This window comes from Apostichopus japonicus, chromosome 17, assembly GCF_037975245.1.
Source record: "Apostichopus japonicus isolate 1M-3 chromosome 17, ASM3797524v1, whole genome shotgun sequence".
NCBI lineage: Eukaryota > Metazoa > Echinodermata > Holothuroidea > Aspidochirotida > Stichopodidae > Apostichopus > Apostichopus japonicus.
In genome coordinates, this window is record NC_092577.1 from 33,020,273 (window position 1) to 33,040,699 (window position 20,427).

Sequence of the window (20,427 nt, forward strand, 5' to 3'; positions counted from 1 at the left end):
TCAGAGGATAATACCTACATTTATGTTTAAAAGGAGAGATTTAAAATTTGAGGGCATCATTTGATTGGTGAGCACTATATTATAAGGATGAATGGGAAATGCACATGATTGGAGTATGAATGGAATTTAGGCCCAGGTAAGTTTAGTTTGTAGTCGTAGACAACAAGCTGTCTTTTATAGCTCTCTACACAGAAGACTAAGCAAGACAAATTGACATTATTGCCAGGTGTTTTTCAAATCCTTAATCATTACATATATCGCTTTGCACTGCCTTTCAGTGAAAATTTGGAAAAGTCATTCAGATCTTGTAGGTGAAACTGAAATTATTTTTAAGTTTTATAACTTAAATAACCCCTTTTCCAATTTCTATGAAAAGGTGGATATCGAAATCAATGGACAACCTGTGAATCTCTATATGAAGTTGGGTGATAACGGAGAAGCCTTCTTTGTGGAGGAAACAAATGAAGAAGAGGTGCGTATAACATTGATCTTAGTTTAAGTCTTTTGATTTGTCGATGTTGAGACTGGGAGTTAATCAAATAGCCTGTCATTTTCCTAAAGCAAATTATTGCTATCTGGCTGCAAACTTTGCTACACTCCCTACAGAGTTTTACATCTTGTGCCATACATTTCTGTCCCTTGTAGTTTTCTGTACCTGACTTTAACAAATTATTAATGCCATGGAACCTTTAAGCACTCTTCTAGTTTAACATTTATTAATTGCTTTGGAGCTTACAAGAGCTAGGATAACATCACAAAACATGGTATGTTTTGAGTCTGTAAAATCATCTCTATATTTAGATGTTAAAATTCCGTTCGGTACTGTGCATTGATAAGCGATAACTGTATGCATCTTTTGTGTGGTAATGAATTAGCACAACTTGAGCATGTTTCAGTTAAGGCGATAGGTACATTACAGCAAATACAAGGTGGGAAAGGACAATTAATTGTAGAGGATTGAAATATTTTAATTTTAATTTGATTTTTCTGCTAGGAATCCGTCCCGGCTAACCTGGCCACATCCCCCATACACTCGGACCTGGCACTCATGGAAGAAGGGATTCGACGGCTTCACGCTGGCGAACTTAATCGTGGCGTTGCGGAGAAGCCGATCGAGCGACAGAATGATTCTTCCGAGAATTCGGGCAAGAGAAGTAATGACGATGTCGGTAAATTATTGAAATATATCAAAGAGCCGCACGATGCAGAGGATATGAGGGAACTGGAGAAGCTGGTGGGGGACGTGGAAGTCACAGTCGAGACGGAGGTGGGCAGAGGGAAGGACAAACGGCAGCTGAGACTGACAGGGTCGTTGAAGGGGAAGGAAGACACGGACAGCCAGTCCAGTCTGGACGACAGTAGTAGGGACAATAGATACGGACGACAGATCTCGGACGACAGCACCACCGGGATTCCATCGTCCAATCAGAAGGCCCGTACGAAATTCAGGAAAAAGAGGAAACGGGACGTCAAGAGAAACATTTCGTCTAGCTTGAGTAGCACAGACATGACGACCACGTGGCGACAGGGCTCTCTGTCGGATTCGGACGGCTCTTTCTCCTCCTCCGATGAATTGGACAATAACGGCATGTTCACCATGGAAGACGTCGATAGTCTGGCCTCCCCCAGAGTCCCCCCTATTCGGGAGCCGCTGGACCGAGCAGACCCCTTGAAAGGAATTTCTGCGATGACTTCAGAGGATTGGTCCGCCGTGTCCTTGCATCCGTCGGACAGAATCTTCCATGTCTTTTCTGAGGGCGACATGACACCGTTAATCAGGTGAGAACTATCGAGCAGGGTTCTGTCTTTGTCTTCATAATCTTTTGATATTGTCTATTTCCAATGTCACTGTACAAGGAATTACAGCGTAGCGCTGTAAATCGTTTCCATACAACCACAAGGAGGGCTTCTTATTTTCTCAGTGTTAATTTTACGTTATTCATTTTTTTTTCTCTTTTTTTACCCCATCAATTACAGCCCAGAAACAACTCGTCCACCAACTCCAAAGAGTGACACAGAATTAGAAACCAACAACCGTCCTTTTCACATCTCAAGGAATAAAGGATCCATCTCGGACACTGAGAAGATCGAATGGAACTGGGGAGAATTACCCGAGGTGAGAATTCCGTTCTAATTTACATCGTCGTTGGTCTTGTTCACGGTTCTAACGTCTACAGAATAATGAAACTGAAACGGCAGACATTTGGATTTGGTCAAATTTTTCTTTTTCTTTTTGCGATACTGAATCGTGCACATATTTGAGTTCATTTACTGTACATAGTTCAACAAGTAAGAGTTTTCTGTTCTAACTAATCAAGGAAAAAAAACATATGGAGATCCCTACCAGCTTCTTGTTGGCAGCCCAGCTTGCATAATATATAACATGCATGAAAGCTGTACAGAAAAGTTGCCATATATACAGTATGGTTTACACAGTAGAATAAGGGACAACGTCCAAAATTATATCTGTTACTAAGGGGCTTCTTAATGGCCACCGAGTCATGTACTCTAAGCTACACAATACATTTCCAAAGTCAGTGAAACTGGCCACATGATAATGATGCCTTGTTTCTACTGTAGACCTTAAAAAGTTGGTAACAGTCCAACTGTTCTTGCTAACTAATTATAATACAATCGCGGGATCATATTTCATACAGAGAAGTTTGAGGAGAGTAAAACCTATAGATGCATTCAACAGATGCATATGAAGTGTTTCTTAATGCATATGAATGGTTTCTTAATGCATATGCAGTGTTTCTTAATGCATATGAATTGTTTCTTAATGCATATGAATTGTTTCTTAATGCATATGAAGTGTTTCTTAATGCATATAAAGCATCACCTTGCGCATCTGAAGCATCACCTTGTGCATATGAATTGTTTCTTAATGTGCATTATGTAGTGTTACTTATGCATATGAAGCATCACCTTGTGCATATGAATTGTCTCATTATGCATGTACAGGATATATGCAAGTATCGCCGGATGTTTACATTACAACCACATTTCTCAAGATCATGTGGTCGTCTCGCCACAGAATTCTCTTGGCACACAGAGCAGTGTGTTGTACTCTGCTGGTACAAAAATGTTCTGTGTTTGCACTGTAGATGTAGTGAGATTGCCAGTATATACAAGCGTGGGTTGGGCACAAATATCTTTAAATTTTAATTGCAAACATCACTAATGTGGAATTCACATCATGCCATGCTTGAAAAGAAGGCGTACTGCATACAGATATGTGGTTAAAAATGTCTATGTACCTAACAAGATAAATATTGCAAAAAAAATGTAAAGTATGATTACTGTTGGGAGTGTCAAAATACTGTACTATGCACTTCACAGTAGTTCAATACAGTGTTGCCCAATGCCCATGACAAGGTGTTTCCTGCTGAAAGACATTTAAATTGCTATTCCTGCCGAATTGGCCAAGAATGTGCTGATGTGCGACACAATTTCATGATTCATATCAAAAATGATATGTGGGAGAAATTTGATGAGATTAACTCAGTTTGGATGGCCCACCCGAGGAACTATAGACTATAGTTCAGTATTAATTTGTCTCTCCTCCAGATATGGTTGGTACAATTTCAGTTGCAAAGCAATTTTTCCGTCATTGGAATGCTGTAATTAATGCTCTTGTTCAAGACTGTTAGTGACATGTAAAGTGCCTCCCATATTTAAGAATACATGCTAAAATAACTGCTTGGAATTTCTAAACAAAGCGAGAAAAACATGTATTATCATATTTTAAAAATCTCACTTTGGTATTTGGAGAAACCACTGTCACGTGACCCTTCTGCATCTTTAACCTAGCGTCACTTACAAGACGGAGAACCGATAAAGCAACCCGAGGAAGGCGAGGTACATAATTACAAAGCTTGAGTCAGAAAACTAAAATATTTAACCTTCCTCATGCCAGCATATAAAAGCTTTCAGACTCATTTACATACAGTTACAGTACTTAGCTAGTGCTGCATTATGTGGAAGCTCTCTGTGATCAAAGAAAGACTAAAATAAACTAAAAAAAAATAAAAACTAAAACAAAAATTAAAAACTAAAGAAAAGAAAACAAACACCACCAAGGATGGACAATGGCTCTTTGTGTTAAAGCTAGTGTAAGCTGTGTTTATTGACCAGTGGACTACTGTAGCTTTAAATGTTAACTAAAGTAACACAACTGTAGACCTTCAATTTGGTTTGTAGAGGAATGTACAGTACTGTACTTCAAAAACCAAAACAAAACAAAAATTGCCAAGATCTGCTTGTACGAGTAAATTACGAGAAAATGTACCTGAAACTTGTTTTTATGTCCATCAAACCGTTACTCATACATGTGGGTGCTTTGTGAAGTGTTTTGTTAGAGGAATTGACTGTATGAAATTGTGTGGTCTGGAAGTAAGTTGAGATGCTTCCGAGATGATTGAGGTAAATTGTTGATGCAACTTTTCGATCACAGAAAGCTTTCAAAGAGATGAGTGAAAGATCCGCTCGCTTCAACTATACAGTACATAATTACTGTAACATACGCAGTATTCACGTCATCATGTCAGACAACATGGCTTGGGTTACGTACACTCATAAATCATATCTGCTTTTCATGTTTGTCCATCCAGGTATATTTTGAAAAATATGCAATTTTTATTGAAAATTTCCCTGGATACATGTACTGCTATATACAAAGCGCCGAAGACCCAATATACTGTAGTTTTCTTTTTCCGTTCAATTATAATAATAATAATAATAATTTATGTTCATTAGCATAGTTGCTAATCATGTGAAAGGCACAGTTTAATCGCCATGTTCCATGTTAATATGCTTCCATTTCAGAGCCTAACTTTAAATACTATAAATATCCATGAGCTACTGTACTTTATAAAGTTATCAACCAATTATGCAAAAAATCCTGCTTGCAAATATCGAGAGAAAATGGTTCTTATTTGTGTGAATGATATACAGTACATACAGTAAAGCACTGTACAGTACGGCAATGTGCAGTACAGTAAACAATGGAAATTCGTTCTTTTGTGCATGAAATTGCATTTTCTGTTGGATATATTCTATTGTCCTTTCCAGGTAATGCCTCACTATGACACTATTAAAGTGTTCCAAGCTAAATGGCTGCATATTGTGTCCCGGGTTGCGAAATATAAAAATTCCCTGGAGTCTACCAAAATTCATTCCTGCTTTTGTTGAGCCGGTGTGGTTTGATAATATGAATATTCATGAAGCTTGCAAAAGTGCATATGTTGCATTTTCAATTTTCCTTTCCATAACTACTGAAGGTAATGACAGATGAATCCCATACAGTGGAAGCTGCAGAGGTATATTCTTGATGTTTGCATGACCCTTTGCAAGTCTTTGAATATGCACATGTTGGTTGCTTTTGTTTCAGGCTACTTTTTTTTTGCATATATCTACATGCTGCCTTTGTTGTATATCACCAAGTTGTTTATATTTTCTTTTTCCAATTCCATTAATTTTCCATCCTCTTTGTGTTGCTAAATTATTGTTTATATTCTGCTTTTTGATTTGCAGTTTTTGGTTTGCTTTCTTGGTTTAATATTTCAACTACAGTATTTCCCGCCATTCTTTCAAGACCAGGATTTCCTATTCTTTAATTTCCAGTAAAATGACTTTGATAGTTAATTGAACTTGAAATGGTTGGTCAGTGTAGTTAATTAGCTTAACTTGTCAACTTGAATACTTTCATTTAAAAAAAAAAAACTGAATCATATTCCATAGAAAATATACTTTTTCCCTATGACTCAAAAATGCTGAAAGCTTGCTTCAACTAATAATCTTTTTGCTCTAGAATTACCTCGGTAACTGTGTATTAAACCAAGCCTCATCAGTCAGTTTTGATGGACTGTTAATGTTTTTCATTTTTTTTCCCCCTTCTGAATGCCTGAGGGCTACTAGGTCAAAATATCTTGTTGACAAAGATATCTTGTTTTGGTTAATAATTGTTGTTATGAACCACTAGGACTAATGATTAAATGTCTGCCAACTTCAAAATTGCAAGATTTGATTGATGATGCTACGTACTGTATCTTAACACGGCATAATGTGACACATAAACTCCACACTATTTACTTGTCTTCTCATGCCCAGAGGGGGTGTGATGGAGGGGGGGGGGGGGGTGCGATGGAGGGGGAGTGTGGAGGGTGCTTGATTCCTAAAGGCTAACCCTGTACAGTTTTTCAAGTTACCATCTTGAATCTGCTTGAAGAAATAGTTATTTTGAGAGCAAATCTACGATTCGATAGATCTTCCATAAAAAAACACCATTAAAAGGGGTAAAACACTCAAAACCAAAGCTTTCATTATTTTCATGATGTAAACAATGCTAGTCAAAAATGAATATTAACATTAAATTAAATGTTGATTGATAAAGAAGGTTAACGTTTATCATGTCTTTCATCTTTGCCAAGTTGTCCTCGTCGAAACTTCGTACTTGTCAAACTGTTCGCTTTAATCTTAAAGGTGGGAGCGTGACGGTCATAACATCTTTGTGAGCTTTCTCAAAGTCTTGAATGAAGTCAATATAGTGACCTTTATGCATAATATACAAGCACAATATCAATGCAAGTCTATAAAGAAGTGGCTTGATGCCGCATATACAGTAGCCCTGTGCATTGTACAGCACTGCTTCATAAATATACACCTTATGTAAGGATCATACACTTTTATTGTACAGTACTGTACCATCTATAAGAGAGCCCATCTTCTTTTTTGTATTTTAAGCATTTTATTCTTGAAGAGCCTACAGGTTCTCTCATGAAATAAACATTTTAAAATCTGTTAAAATTTCCGATTCCCAGATGACCTAGACTCTGCATGCATTATCATTAACATCAGTTGTTAAAGGCATTGAAGACTCGCCCCAAACCACAGTAATGAAACGTGATACCTTGTTATCTTTTATCTGGACCTGAGATGTCCATCGCTGCTACCCTGTATTGTGGGTATTGACCTAAGCTGTATGTATTGACTGTACACTAGTGTCTAATTACCGACGGTAGCAAGCTGTGTGTGTATTTTCTGGGATCAATGGTGGTATCTAACACTTATGTTACACCTCATTGGAAACTAGGTCAGATTACCGGCATCAGAGGTTTCTTTGTGCGGGAGTCTTCAATGCCTTTAACTTGTCTACAGTGATAATGAGCAGTGTTACTGTTGCTTGTGCACCTACTTTCTTATTTTGTGAACGATAGAAGTCTTAGAGTCACCAGACAGAAGACTGCTCCGAAAGTCCTCATTTAACTAATTTACTTCGCTCCTCTGTTACCTGTCTCCAAACTACATCTGTACTTTCCCATCTACCTAGACACGACTGGAAACGTGTTAGCAAAGTGCCGCCCTCTATTTCCACTTCCGGGGCACCAACCCACTCTCTCCGTCCTACCATTCAGACGTAAAAACTACGTGATGTTTGTTCCGGGATTCCGATCAGATGATTCTCTATCACTCTCTAACACTTTGGTGATCGTCTCTTGGATAAATTTGGATTCACAATTAGGAGAAAGTGGGCGGAGACTCGGAAGTAGGAATAGAGGGCGCAGTGCTAAAATGTTTTCAGTCATGTACAGTAGCTTAGTAAGATGGGAAAGTACTGATTTAGTTTGGAGACAGGTCAGTATCGTCACTCGTAAATCCCTATTTATTTTGTCTTTGCTTCTTGAGAGTGCCGGTATATTGGTACTGCCGGTAGTGTTCTACAGTATATATACATTACAGCTCCCTGCATCTTGCAGTTACCAGATTGATTTTCATCTTTTCCCCTTTCAGCTGTTTCTTTCAAGATGTTTGTTTGATATTATCAATTCAATACTTTCATATTGCTCTAATTGTATCAAGGTGGTGTTCATATTATATACTGTATATATATATTTAAAAGCAGGATTAATAAGCTAATATGCCAGTTACAAATGATATGGTATTATGTATGCTGATATATGCATGATCTAAAATCGACTAAGCGATGGTTGTGTTAATATTATTTACAATACATGTATCATTGTACACATGTGTTATAAAAGAAGGGTTGGATTTACCTTACCAAGTGCTAAATTCAATAAGGCCCGACATTACCAGGTTTCTTGGGAGTTGAAATGTTGGTAGCATCTCTCTTGTAAAAGTTGTGATACATATTTAGTTACTGTGTCCACAAGTTGTTGCATGTAATTAAGATTTGTCCATTAGATTTTGTGCTGATGAAGCAATTATTCCATTGTTCTATCTAAAGGTAAACAATGCAGGATTTTACAGACAGAAATAAAATCATTTGCTAATTCTTAAAAGAGCAGATACTGTAGAGTACCTTATGATTATTATTATCTATAAAATCTTAGCAGGTATGAAGCTGTTGACAGAGCGACTCTTAAACTATATTTAACAACAAACCGCAGTTATTTAAACAATAACAGCAAAACAAAATGTAGTTAATTAGGTCCAAGGTACATTGCTAATAACATATATACACTTATCTGTTACCTATTATAGAATCACTGGTCTCGACAGAAAAGCAAACAGTTGATGCGAAAAGTTACCTAATTGTTGGTTGGAGGCACCAAACATTGGGTTTGAGGGGGGGAAGGGGATGGGTATGGTAGGGGGAAGGGGGTGGGAGGGGTAGTTCAACACAGTGGGAGACCTTGTAGCAGCTGAAACATGGTTGCTAATTCAGTTCTTTTCACTATTTTAATGATGATCTCATTGAATGGTTAAAAGTGGATGTTGTAACAAAACTGGGTCAAAGACGGTCCCTCACTGCCATGTGTCCTATGATAATTGGGGAGTAATAAGTATGAGGTAAATAAAAATAGGGGGTTCTTCTTGAGACAGTACTTTCCACTGGATTATAAAGACAATGCAGATATAATTTAGATATAATTTAAGTAGATTTCAAGTTCATCTCTTTTCGTCTTCTCCTACTTTAGGCCAGTCCAGAATCCAAGAAAAAGACAGAGAGCTCTCAGATCGATCATGGGAGCGAAAAGTCCAAAGCGGAAGAAGAGAAAGACCGAAAGTCACTTTGGTCTCGCCTGTCCTTCAGGAGAGGTCCCCAGGATGGGGGAACCCAGGGGGGCATGTACCTTGACGACCTAGCCTCGGATGCAATCGACCCAGAAGTCTATGCCTTGTACTTTCCCGAAAGGTATTGTTTCCTGACTCTCACAATGCTCTTTCCACACATCATACATCCATCTTAAAAGTGTGTTTCCAAAACCACTAATATGTCACTTCATTACTTTGGCTTTTTTTCTGGCATCTCCAGTAAGAAAACAAGGGAGGGTAGTGGGAGGGTGGTGGGGGGAGGGGGTAGTAGGAGGGTGATGGGGGAGGGGTAGTGAAAGGGAGGGTGGTGTGGGAGGGGGTAGTAGGAGGGTGGTGTGGGAGGGGGTAGTGGGAGATTGTTGGAGGTCAGATAAAGTGCCACCGACTTCTATAGCTGGATAGCTCAGTTTCAGTTATAGCACATTGCATGAGATGTTTTGGGTAGATTCCTGTTTAAAATTAATACAGTTTTGCATTCCTAAGTCAGTTCTCTTGTGGCTGATTGTATCGAGAAGACAAAGTCAATTGGATCAGAGTTGCAATATAGTTAATGCATGTTCCGAGATGGTACGAATCCCTGTTAATATTTTTATAGTAGAACTGTAACAGGACTAGGAGTCAAGTTCATAAACTTCGCGATCTCCAGTCTGTAGGTGTACCAATGACAATACTCATGTGCTTATCTGAAGACTAGAGATTCGGAAGGGTGCCTTCGTGGGTCGTGGGTGATCTATTGTGGACCCTTAGGATACCTACAGAACATTGCAGTTTAAGGTTATACTAGTTTATACTAGTTATCAGAAGATTGTCCAACTTTCGACAATATTACACTTTTTTTTGCATATTCATATTTTCCTTCTATCCAGACGATTAAGACACATCTCACAAGACCTTAAAGATGAAGACAAGTCTTCAGATCTCGGGGCATCCCTCCCTCAGTCTCCAAACACCGTGGAGTTTGAGTCCCCTCCTAGTCTGGATGACCTCAGGTCAGTCTTAACTCCTCTTCTCTTCTCTCTTTCACATGTTGCGTTTTTATCTAGATGTTACATTTGCGATTGAGTTGTGACCATAAATTCATCATGGAAGTGTGCCGAATGCTATGGATACAAAAGCTGCATTTGTCTTCAATGATGCAGGCATGAGCTATTTCCGCGAATTCGGGGAATATCCGTGAATTCTTTTCTACCTCTGGGACAAAAACTATTATCCTAACACATTGTAGCATACGCAAACTGGAGCCTATACCGCAATTTTTTGCAAAGTTCCGTAATTTTTTTCTTACCCCAGGCTCATCCCTGATGATGAAACAGTCCACTGGGAGAGATCTTTTAGTAAAACTCACGTCATGTCATTTATTCCTCGTTTTCACTTTTAAATAAGGTCTTATGATACTAAAAGGTGAATGAAATACAAGAAATGCCTGCTTTTTTTTATGATCATCCATTGTGATCAGATCCTTTAAGATCTGGCCTCTAGTCATTCAAACTTCCATGTTGAAAGTTTTGCAAGTTCTCACCTATCTTTGTTTTCCATGAAATTTGAAATTTGGTGAAAAGGTTATTGTAGTTAAGGTGAAGCTTCTTACAGTTTCTAGCTCTAAAACTTCTCTATAGACATTAAGGGGCAGGGGAAAGGGATGGGAGCATACGGAGGGGGGGGGAGGGGGATAGAGGTGTTCAACTTACAACCATAAATTATGCCTGAGTGAGGAAAAATTTGTCTTTCAGTAGGATGGGATCAATGGAGGCCTAAACTTTTAACCTCCTTTAAGTCCCTAGGTGACAATTTTTTGGGAAATTCAGATGTCAATAGCAATGATAAACTTTTAAAATGTATGATTGGTCTGTGTCGCCCACTTCCCTAAAGCTCTAAGCAGTTTGTATATTTTCTAAGCACTTCCAAACTCACAGAATACACAGTTGTTTTTCACACTTTCACACAATTGTTGTTGATGTGTCGGTTATCTGTGAAAGGAAGCTATCGGAAACGATTGATTTCCTCTCCTGGGATCCTTAGACTTTAAGAGTATCGATGTTGTTGCATGCGGGAGGAGTTGAGTTGGTTTTTGAAAAACACATTCATCCAGTCGGGGTCAAAATTCCCTGTGAATCCGAATGGTTCATCGTGATGGATTTTAAACTGTTCTAGCTTTGTCTGGCTATATGACAGACCTGTCTGTAAGTTGCTCAGACAATAGTACCATGTGACTTGACTTGCAAAAAGCCCATATTAGTTTGCTACCCAAAGTGTCTGCTAGTTGGCTACAAAAAGCAGACTGAAGATTGGCTACACAGAAAGGCTGTCAGTTGGCTACACAAATAGCCTGTCTGTTGGCTACACAAATAACCTTGTCTGTTGGCTACACAAATAGCCTGTCTGTTGGCTACACAAATAAACTTGTCTGTTGGCTACACAAATAGCCTGTCGGTTGGCTGTACAAATAGCCAAAAAGTCTGTCGTATGGCTACACAAATAGCCTGTCTGTTGGCTACACAAATAACCTGTCTGCTGGCTACACAAATAACCTGTCGGTAGCCTACACAAATAACCTGTCGGTAGTCTACACAAATAACCTATCGGATGGCTACACAAATAGCCTGTCGTTTGGCTACACAAAAAGCCTGTCAGTTGGCTACACAAATAGCCTGTTGGTTGGCAACACAAAAAGCCTGCTGCTTGTCCACAAAAAAGGGCTGCTGGTTGGCTATGCAGAAATCCTGTAGATTGGTTACACAAATAGCCTGTGCAGGGTGGCAACACAGCAGGTTAACAAGTTAGCTAAAATAACAATAAAAAGGACTGTAAATTGGCTACACCAATAGACCCCGGGTTGGCCAAACAGAAAGGTTGGCTTGCCAAGAACCTTGTCTATGCAAAAAGCCTGTAGTAGCTTCCAACACAATAACTTCTGTGTGGTTACACTTAACAATACTTTTTGGTGGGTTATGTTAACCTTTAATTAAGTTTTAAATAGACTATGTAGCTAACTTTGTCCAAAGGAAGTTAACTGTGAGTAGCATTTGAAAAACTAGCTAGAGCTGTAGAAGTTAATGTTGCATTATTCTTTGACACTTCGATTGCTTCTATAGGTTTATACTAGAGGGGGAGGGAGAGAAGGGAAGTGGAGGGGGGGTGATTTTCATTGTTACTCCTGTGATCATACCCCTTGCCCAGCACTTGAAACACAGACAGTTTTATTTACTGTTTTTAACCATTACTCTCAGCTAGGTTCCCGTTATACCTCTTATCAGATAATGGAGTTATTTTTGTCATTCTGCGCTGTCAACAACCCGTTTATCATGGCCTCTCCGTTTAAAAACATTCTCCGGTCTTTTAGTTTGTTTGTGTAATAAGAGATAAGCTGGGAACAGCAGTGAACTTTGAATGGAAAAAAGAAATAACTTTGGTAACCCCTGGAGCGATTAAACTGCTCAGCAGACCAGAGCTGGATTTCTTTTTCATTAATGGTAACTGCTTTTATTTGTTATCTCTGTTTATTTTGTAGGTTCTGTAATGATATTCAGATGTCCCTCTGTGGAGGACTGGAGATGGAAATTGGAGAGGTCCCTATGGGTGAGTAATCTGACTCTAATAGGCGAATAACAAAGGATCAGAGGCTTTGTTACAAAATACAAACAAACGATAGTCATTGTCTCTGAAGCCCAAATGGGATGTATTGTTTGACATCTGCTTCTTTAAGAGGATTATGATCCCCATGGCACAGAAAAATGAAAATGAATTTCACTTTTCTTTCATCTCTGCCAAATGTTCCATTCATCCAATTTTTTTTGGATTATTCAACATTTTGAGAATAACAAGAAGTAAAATGTGAAAACTGATCATGTTTTTGTTTTTTCAAGTCTGCATTGTGAAAAGCAAAAATGTAAACATTCCTAAAAGACTCTTTGGGGAAAATAGGAATTGTCATTAAGGGTGAGGTTTATTGTTAACAAAATGCACCACCACATTTGTTGAGAAGGAATGCCTGGCAGAGTTCATAGGATAAGTAGGGCACTAGTAACATATGGGTAAGCGATGTTTCAAAAAGTGGTTTATTTCTATGGTTGTTCAATTTTAGGAATCAAAGTGCATCTTCTTGAATATTTTAGGACTGGACGTTGCCCCTCACCCCCCCAATCCCATCATACACTAGCGCGTGGTGGCCAGTTGGCTATGGCGTCGGACTCGTGATCCAAGGATTGCTGCTTCGATTCATGCCTAGTTCATTACGTTGTGTCCTTGGGCAAGATGCTTAAATATCTCACTTGCCTCTCTCCACCCAGGGGTTAAATGGGTACCTGTGAGGTAACTTGTCATCATTGGGCGCAGTATATAACTGCTGCCGACTGGAGGGATTGTCTCAGGGACAGGTTATCATTGACCAGGGGTAATATAACGTCTGTAAAGCGCTTTGAGACCTATTGCTGGTGTTAAGCGCTATATAAAAATACACCCCTGTCTCTTTTATGTACTTAGCCACTTGCAGAAGATTAAGTAAATTTCAAATTACCCCGTGGGAGATGCTAACTCACTATCTCATTCTCCTCCTTCCATTCTCAGATAAATTCAACCAGCACATCATCTCCTTTGACAAATTTTCCAGCGACCCTATCATCTTGAGTAATCCTAACCTGGTAGTCAGGATAGGAGGTAAATTTTACACGTGGCAGGTAGCAGGGCCGATATTAATGTCCATGTTGGCCTTCCAGAGACCTCTGCCGGACCAAACCGTCACTAGTTTGATGAAGGACCAGAGACAGGAAGAGGGTGGTAGGAGAAGCTTTACAGAATGGCTCTGGCCCAGGAAGATGGGATCCCCCCGGAAGGTGAGAACTTAAGAAGGGATATATTGCAGTAACTCTTAAAATTCACTGTCTTAAGAATAACATATCTGGCAAATCTGCATGTTTAGGTCAAATTTACATTCTAACAGCATGTTTTTAGCATGAAGATGAAAAAAAAAATGGAAATTTGATGAACATTTATGAACATTCTGGCAACAGCAGAGTGAGTTATGCCAGTTTTGGTTTTCTTTATAATGTACAAATCATTTATCCATTAGGGGAGGGGGTGGGGTTGAAGAAACATGTTGCGTAGTGATGAGATTTCTAACTTCACAAACATTCTAAATGCATCCATGTTTGTAAATACGAAACCCATGTTTTTAGATCTTTAAGAGAGAACGAAGAGTAAGAGAGCATTGTAGAATTCTCATCTATGACTTGCATTTCCGTTTCTCCTCGACTATCAGGGAGAAGTTTCAGAAGAACAGATGGAAGGGCGGATATCGGAAGGTTCATCCAAAGATGAGGTTGTTGTGAACTTAGAGGACGAAGTCAAACAGGAGTAAGTTGTCTACAGAGAGTTAAACGACCGTAAATCACCTTATTGTCCCAGTCTGGCATAAGTCCAAGGAAATATCCAAAGCAAAACACATGTCCACTAATGAAGGAATACCTTCGTGTACGTCCTTCACCTGCAAGAACATTTCGTATGGATATTTTACTAGCCTAGATGTGTGCGTAATTGGGGTGACAGCTGGAAATGAAATTTCTATCAATAAATTTCCATGATAATGTGTACGAATGAGATGGTAATGCATATGCATATTTTTAAAGTGAACCAAGGTGGGTGGTGTGTATCATACAGTGATTTGTGACTTGGTGCCTCAGAGCAGTTTAATGATTTTGGCACTTCATGAATGCCATTGATTGTTTATTGATTTATCGATTGATTGCTCGATTATATAGAGATTAGTAGTGAACATGACTACTGTTAAAATGCATTCAAAGTTCAGAATAATTTCATACAGTCTAAGCTCGCCTTGTGGGTGTTGTTTTGTAAAGAATAATAAGTTTTGGTCAATTGTGACATAGAGCAAATCATAATTGTATAGCTGTTCTAAAGCTTTGCATCAGTGATTCAGGAGTCGCATATGCTCAGTTGTCTGACAAGTTTGAAACTATAAATCATTCAGCAAACGAGAACAAACAGGTCGACCTACTCCCAATCGGAAGACGTAAGTTAATCCTCTCTCCCCTTGTTCGTCCTTAGCTCTGCGGAAATCAAGGAAGACTGTGAAGACGGGAGTGTCAGTGGCCAGGTTAAGGACATCTTGCAAGGTGTGGAACATCAGCGCCAGGCGACTGCCAGTCCAGAACGATACAAGAAAAGTATCCGACTGTCTTCAGAAGAACTCGTAAGTAGTTTGATTTGCTACGTTTTTGTACAAAACTGCTTAGCTCTCCTATAGATGGAGAGAGACATAGGTCCATTTTAAAATAAAACAGAGACAAATAGGTTGTACCTATCCTTATGGCCAAGATCCTCTTGTCCAAAATTGATAGGTACCCCATTCAAGTGCAACATCTAGGTAAGGTACTTTTATGACTTAATGAGTTTGTTCAGGGAGTTTTTCTACTTGCTAAGCCCACAAGGGTGTTTTTCTTAGATCAATTACTATCACATCTGTTATTTCTTATATATTTGACTTATTCATTTGTACCGTGAAGAAGCAAATAAATGACATGAAATGATTTTAGCAATTTCATATATATAGTACTTTTCATTTCTGCATCGTTTACTCATGTAAAAGACTGGTGTGTCGGTGAATAATTTATAAGTTGTCACAAATACAGTACCACTCAATTTGGTCAAATTTGCTATTATACATATGCACAGATGTGTAGCAATTTTCACTCACAGCATAATTGTTTTTTCTCTTTTAGTATTTCACAAGAAGTAAAATTGTGAACATTAAATTACCTCCTGTATGTGACCCTAATTCAACAGACTAAAAATAGACGTGTTGTTAATGTTGGGGCATACACATGGAGACATCTAGTTTCAAGGACATCCATTTGCCTGAAAAGCCCGATCCTACATATTTTACGATCGCTAGCTCCCCATTTTGCTCAGGTATTTTCAGCAGAACAGCCCAAAATATAGTATATTTTCACATTTTCTTTGCAGAAAAAGTTGAATTTGAAGCCTGGTCCTAACCATGTGTGTTTCTCCGTCACTACCCGTTACCAGGGCACCACACAATGTCAGGCTACCATATATCTCTGGCGTTACGACAGTAAAATTATCGTGTCTGACATAGACGGCACCATCACAAAGTAAGTCAGATTCGTAGCAATCCTTGCATATTGGGTTGCGGCAGTGTTCAATGTTTTCTTTAATATATAAAAATAATAAGAATATAATAATAATAACTAGTCTTATATAGTGCAGACTCAAAAGTTGTTCAATGCGCTTAACTGGTGCTGAAGGTGCAAAAACTAATAAAGTTGAGAGATGAGAAAGTTTTAAGACAATGCCTGAAGTGAATAATAGAATCCAAAGACCTAAGTTCAACCGGGAGGGGGGTGTTCCATAAACGTGGTGCAGCATTCAGAAAGCTACGGTCACCGAAAGATCTTGTAAATGACATTGGAACCTGAAGTTGAAATTGATAATGCGAACGTATTGTTCTACATTAAGCGAAATTAATGTAGGTTGGGGTACCAGTTTTAATGGCACGAAAAGCTAGAATGAGGATTTTGTAATCAATAGTTGGAGTCTCATTGGAAACAAATGTATTTCTTCCAGTATAGGAGTGATGGGGAAATATCAGATAATTGATATCAGATAATTAATACCAGATAATTGATATCAGATAATTGATTGTTCTTACTAAACTACCCTTCTTTTTTCAGCTGTTCACATATGCATTTGTTAAAATCACCTCATTTAGAAAATTCGACGCCCCCCCCAAATAAAAATACCCTATCATTTTCTTGCTGATAGCATGATGCAGTTCTCACTTACAGGAGCAAAAAATCACATAGATTTTTGGAATCGATTAACTTTTGCATCGGCAATAAGCCCCTGAAAATATCTCCTCTCCCGTTCAAATCTGTTAATTTCTCAGTCAACTCTGCGAAAGTTTAGATTTCCCTCAAAGAACTTTGGATGTGGATTAAACATCTCTCGTTTATACGTGTTCAGGTCAGACGTCTTCGGTCAAATCCTTCCGGTCATCGGCAAGGACTGGACGCACTCGGGGGTCGCGAAGCTCTACGACGCCCTCAAGAAGAACGGTTACGAGTTCGCCTTCCTCTCGGCGAGAGCTATCGGCCAGTCTAAGGTTACCAAAGATTACCTGAAAGGAATATGCCAAGATTCCCTCTCCCTTCCAGATGGCCCTCTCCTATTAAATCCAAGTTCATTACTTAGGGCATTACACAGGTAAGCACTTTGATGTTATGGTGTAAGTGTAATCTTAAGTGATGATTATCATTCTGAAGTCTGTATTTTGGTTCAAGTGAATGGAAACGGGAATGGGGTTGGGGGTGGGGAGAAGGCGTAAGGATAATTTGTGTGGAAAGCCTGCCACCTGCTTATTTTTTTATTTGGGAGGGGGGGGAGGTGGAACCTTGGTTGTGAGGATAACGTAGTGTACTGGATAACTGGTATTTCAGTTAATCATTTGGTTAGGGAACCTGTTGGGAATCTGGCATGGCTGAGGTGTGGGGGGGAGGGGTGGAAGGGGGATTAGAAGTCTAGTAGCAGTGGCCAGTACTAAATGTCAGAGAATTTATTTTGATATAAGGATTTCAATTTAATACTGTGACATTATCTGAGCAGTAGTGAGTCCTGGTTTTCCAGCACCTTAGAAATATTTCTGTCAGCTTAAGTTAGTATTTGAGCCAAACGTTTACACTACCATCCTCTGGAGGAGGAAGAGGAGTGGGGGAGTGGGGGGGGGGGCTGTGAGGATGAATCGGGTTGTTTTTGTAGTAAATGTTACAAAAAAACATGACACTTGGGTACAATGTTGGCATAGTTTCTGTTTTCCTGTTCGGTAGAAAGTTTTCTCACCATGACCTATGGTCAACATAAATGGAGGAGGTTAACAGCAATGTATACACACTTGTAAATGTATGTGTGTGTGCATGTAAACATTGGTCATACTGGGCATGGTTGTCATGTTGGTGGCCCCTTGCAGCACTGTGTGGTAGGCTTTCCCACTATCGATCTACTCATGGTGTATCATGTCTACCTGTATCTACTTATGGTGTTTTATGTCTACCTCTCACTACCATATCTACTCAAAATGGTGTTTTATGTCTACCTCTCACTAGTGTATCTACTTATCATGGTGTTTCATGTCTACCTGAATCTACTCATGGTGTTTTATGTCTACCTCTCACTACTGTATCTACCCATCATGGTGTTTCATGTCTACCTGTATCTACTCATGGTGTTTTATGTCTACCTCTCCTTGTTTATAACCACCAGGGAAGTCATCATCAAGAAACCAGAAGAGTTTAAAATCCGCTGCTTGAAAGACATCCAGTCTTTGTTCCCATCGGACGATAAAGGCAGTCCTTTCTATGCAGGATTCGGAAATCGAATCAACGTAAGGGCCCCATTATATTAACCTTTCTTAAAACTTGTAAATACATAGCATGTATGTATGTGTTTGTGTGTATGGGTGGGCGTTTGTATGTATGCGTGCATATGTGTATGAAAGTACGTATGCGTGCATGTATGTATGTATGTATAGAAGGGTGGCTGCCTACCTCCACCTGCACCTCTGTGATTGTGGCCATTGCTATAATCCTGTGTGTTCGCTACTGAACTTTCTGCATTTTTCAAACTTGGCCGTTTGCATCATAGTATGCCCATGTACTTTCCTCATTCCCTCATTTCAAGCTAGTGAATAAAAATTTGTAGGGAATAATTTAGTCTTTAAATTTTGTGTAGCACTTTCAAATGCTATGAAGGTTTCCCCCCCCCCCCCCCAATTGAATACTTTAGTTCCTGTGTAGATAACCGCTATATATCGTTACACTTGTATAGCAACTGGCCCTTTTTGTATAACAATGTTTTTCGATGCGAAACTGGATAAGTTATTCTCGGTCTATGCTCGAGTGAGTGACCTTCATATTTTTTAACCTCTTCGGATTTCTTGACTTCTGCAATATTCTATATGTCTAGTCAGGAAATGATTTTCTTTTCTTGTAAATCAAAAGGTTTGATCTACATAACTATTTCTCACATGCCAGTAAATTTTATTTAATGACATTCTGGACTTGAGCTAAGTAGTATCATTCTCTATTGGCACTCTTAATCTCACTAAATAGTTTCTGTCATCTTTGGCTTGCTCTACTCATCTGAATAGGGCGCTCAAGGTTGTGTTTAAGACTTTTAGCTCTATTAGCAAAAATAAGCTTTGACAAACTAAAGTGTCGCCTCCGCTCTGATCTTTCCTTTCATATCTTTATTTTTTCAAATTTATTCTCCTTACTTTCTTATTTTGTGCCTTTTTGGAGCACTTAAAAAGCAAGCTTTCGCAACCCTAACTATTTCCCTTTTTCTTGGGGTTTGTTTCACAGGACACCTGGGCATATCGTGCAGTTGGAATTCCATCAGCTCGTGTCTTCACTATCAACCCTCAGGGGAAAGTCACCCACGAATTCACCAAATCCTTCCAGACTTCGTAAGTACATCTTTGAAAGCTACCCGAACGGCTGTCGGAAATCCTCCGCTTGTCCATTTGTTAAAGATCGTCAAAAGTACGCCGTCATGGCATCAAATATTTTCTAAGCAAAGTGTGAAGGAAAAATGAAATGTGTCGAAAAGTTGGGATGCTGAGGGGGACTGCAGCATTCTGCAGCCAGGCTGCGTGGGATGTAAGCTCCGGTGCTCTGTAGGTATCTCACAATAGGCACTGCCGGTCTGCAGTCTCTGTTGTTAGATCCTGAGTCAGCCTTGCTGCAGGGGATATTGCAGCTGTCTGTTTGCCGCCTTACATGATTCTAGAGAACATGAACATGTCTCGATGCTGAGGGGGCTGCAGCATTCTGCAGCCGTCTCGATGCTGAGGGGGCTGCAGCCTTCTGCAGCCATGCTGTGTGGGATGTAAGCTCCGGTGCTCTGCAGGTATCGCACAGTAGGCACTGCAGGTCTGCAGTCTCTGTTGTTAGATCCTGAGTCAGCCTTGCTGCAGGGGATTTTGCAGCTGTCTGTTTGCCGCCTTACATGATTCTAGAGAACATGAACATGTCTCGATGCTGAGGGGGCTGCAGCATTCTGCAGCCAGGCTGCGTGGGATGTAAGCTTTGGTGCTCTGCAGGTATCGCACTATAGGCACTGCCGGTCTGCAGACTCTGTCTTTTGATCCTGCGTCAGCCTCGCTGCAGGGGATGTTGCAGCTGCTGCAGCTATCTGATTGCCGCCTTACATGATTCTAGAGAACATGTCTCTGTCGAAGAGCTGAGTAAACACTAGAAAGGTTGAGTAACATTGATATCGAGGAGAAACATAACTAGTTTGAATTATCCCAGTAGTAAAACTGCGATCGTTTTTTCGTCA

At 39.5% G+C, this 20,427-nt stretch overlaps 1 protein-coding gene across 5 annotated transcripts in view; it reads left to right on the forward strand.

Moving 5' to 3' along the window:
* LOC139984220 (phosphatidate phosphatase LPIN3-like) overlaps positions 1–20,427 on the forward strand; it is a 31,505-nt gene that overhangs the window by 6,790 nt on the left and 4,288 nt on the right. For 3 of the 5 annotated variants that reach the window (XM_071998030.1, XM_071998032.1, XM_071998031.1), the window contains exons 3-16: positions 377–472; positions 995–1,779; positions 1,978–2,116; positions 3,814–3,861; positions 8,943–9,160; positions 9,927–10,049; positions 12,569–12,636; positions 13,624–13,889; positions 14,315–14,409; positions 15,118–15,262; positions 16,036–16,184; positions 17,056–17,295; positions 18,349–18,469; positions 19,449–19,552. In XM_071998030.1, coding sequence (XP_071854131.1) covers positions 377–472; positions 995–1,779; positions 1,978–2,116; positions 3,814–3,861; positions 8,943–9,160; positions 9,927–10,049; positions 12,569–12,636; positions 13,624–13,889; positions 14,315–14,409; positions 15,118–15,262; positions 16,036–16,184; positions 17,056–17,295; positions 18,349–18,469; positions 19,449–19,552 — 2,597 coding nt within the window. Of the gene's footprint in view, positions 1–376; positions 473–994; positions 1,780–1,977; positions 2,117–3,813; positions 3,862–5,282; positions 5,322–8,942; positions 9,161–9,926; positions 10,050–12,568; positions 12,637–13,623; positions 13,890–14,314; positions 14,410–15,117; positions 15,263–16,035; positions 16,185–17,055; positions 17,296–18,348; positions 18,470–19,448; positions 19,553–20,427 lie in introns of all 5 variants that reach the window. The other 2 variants (XM_071998033.1, XM_071998034.1) reach the window with 2 other exon arrangements.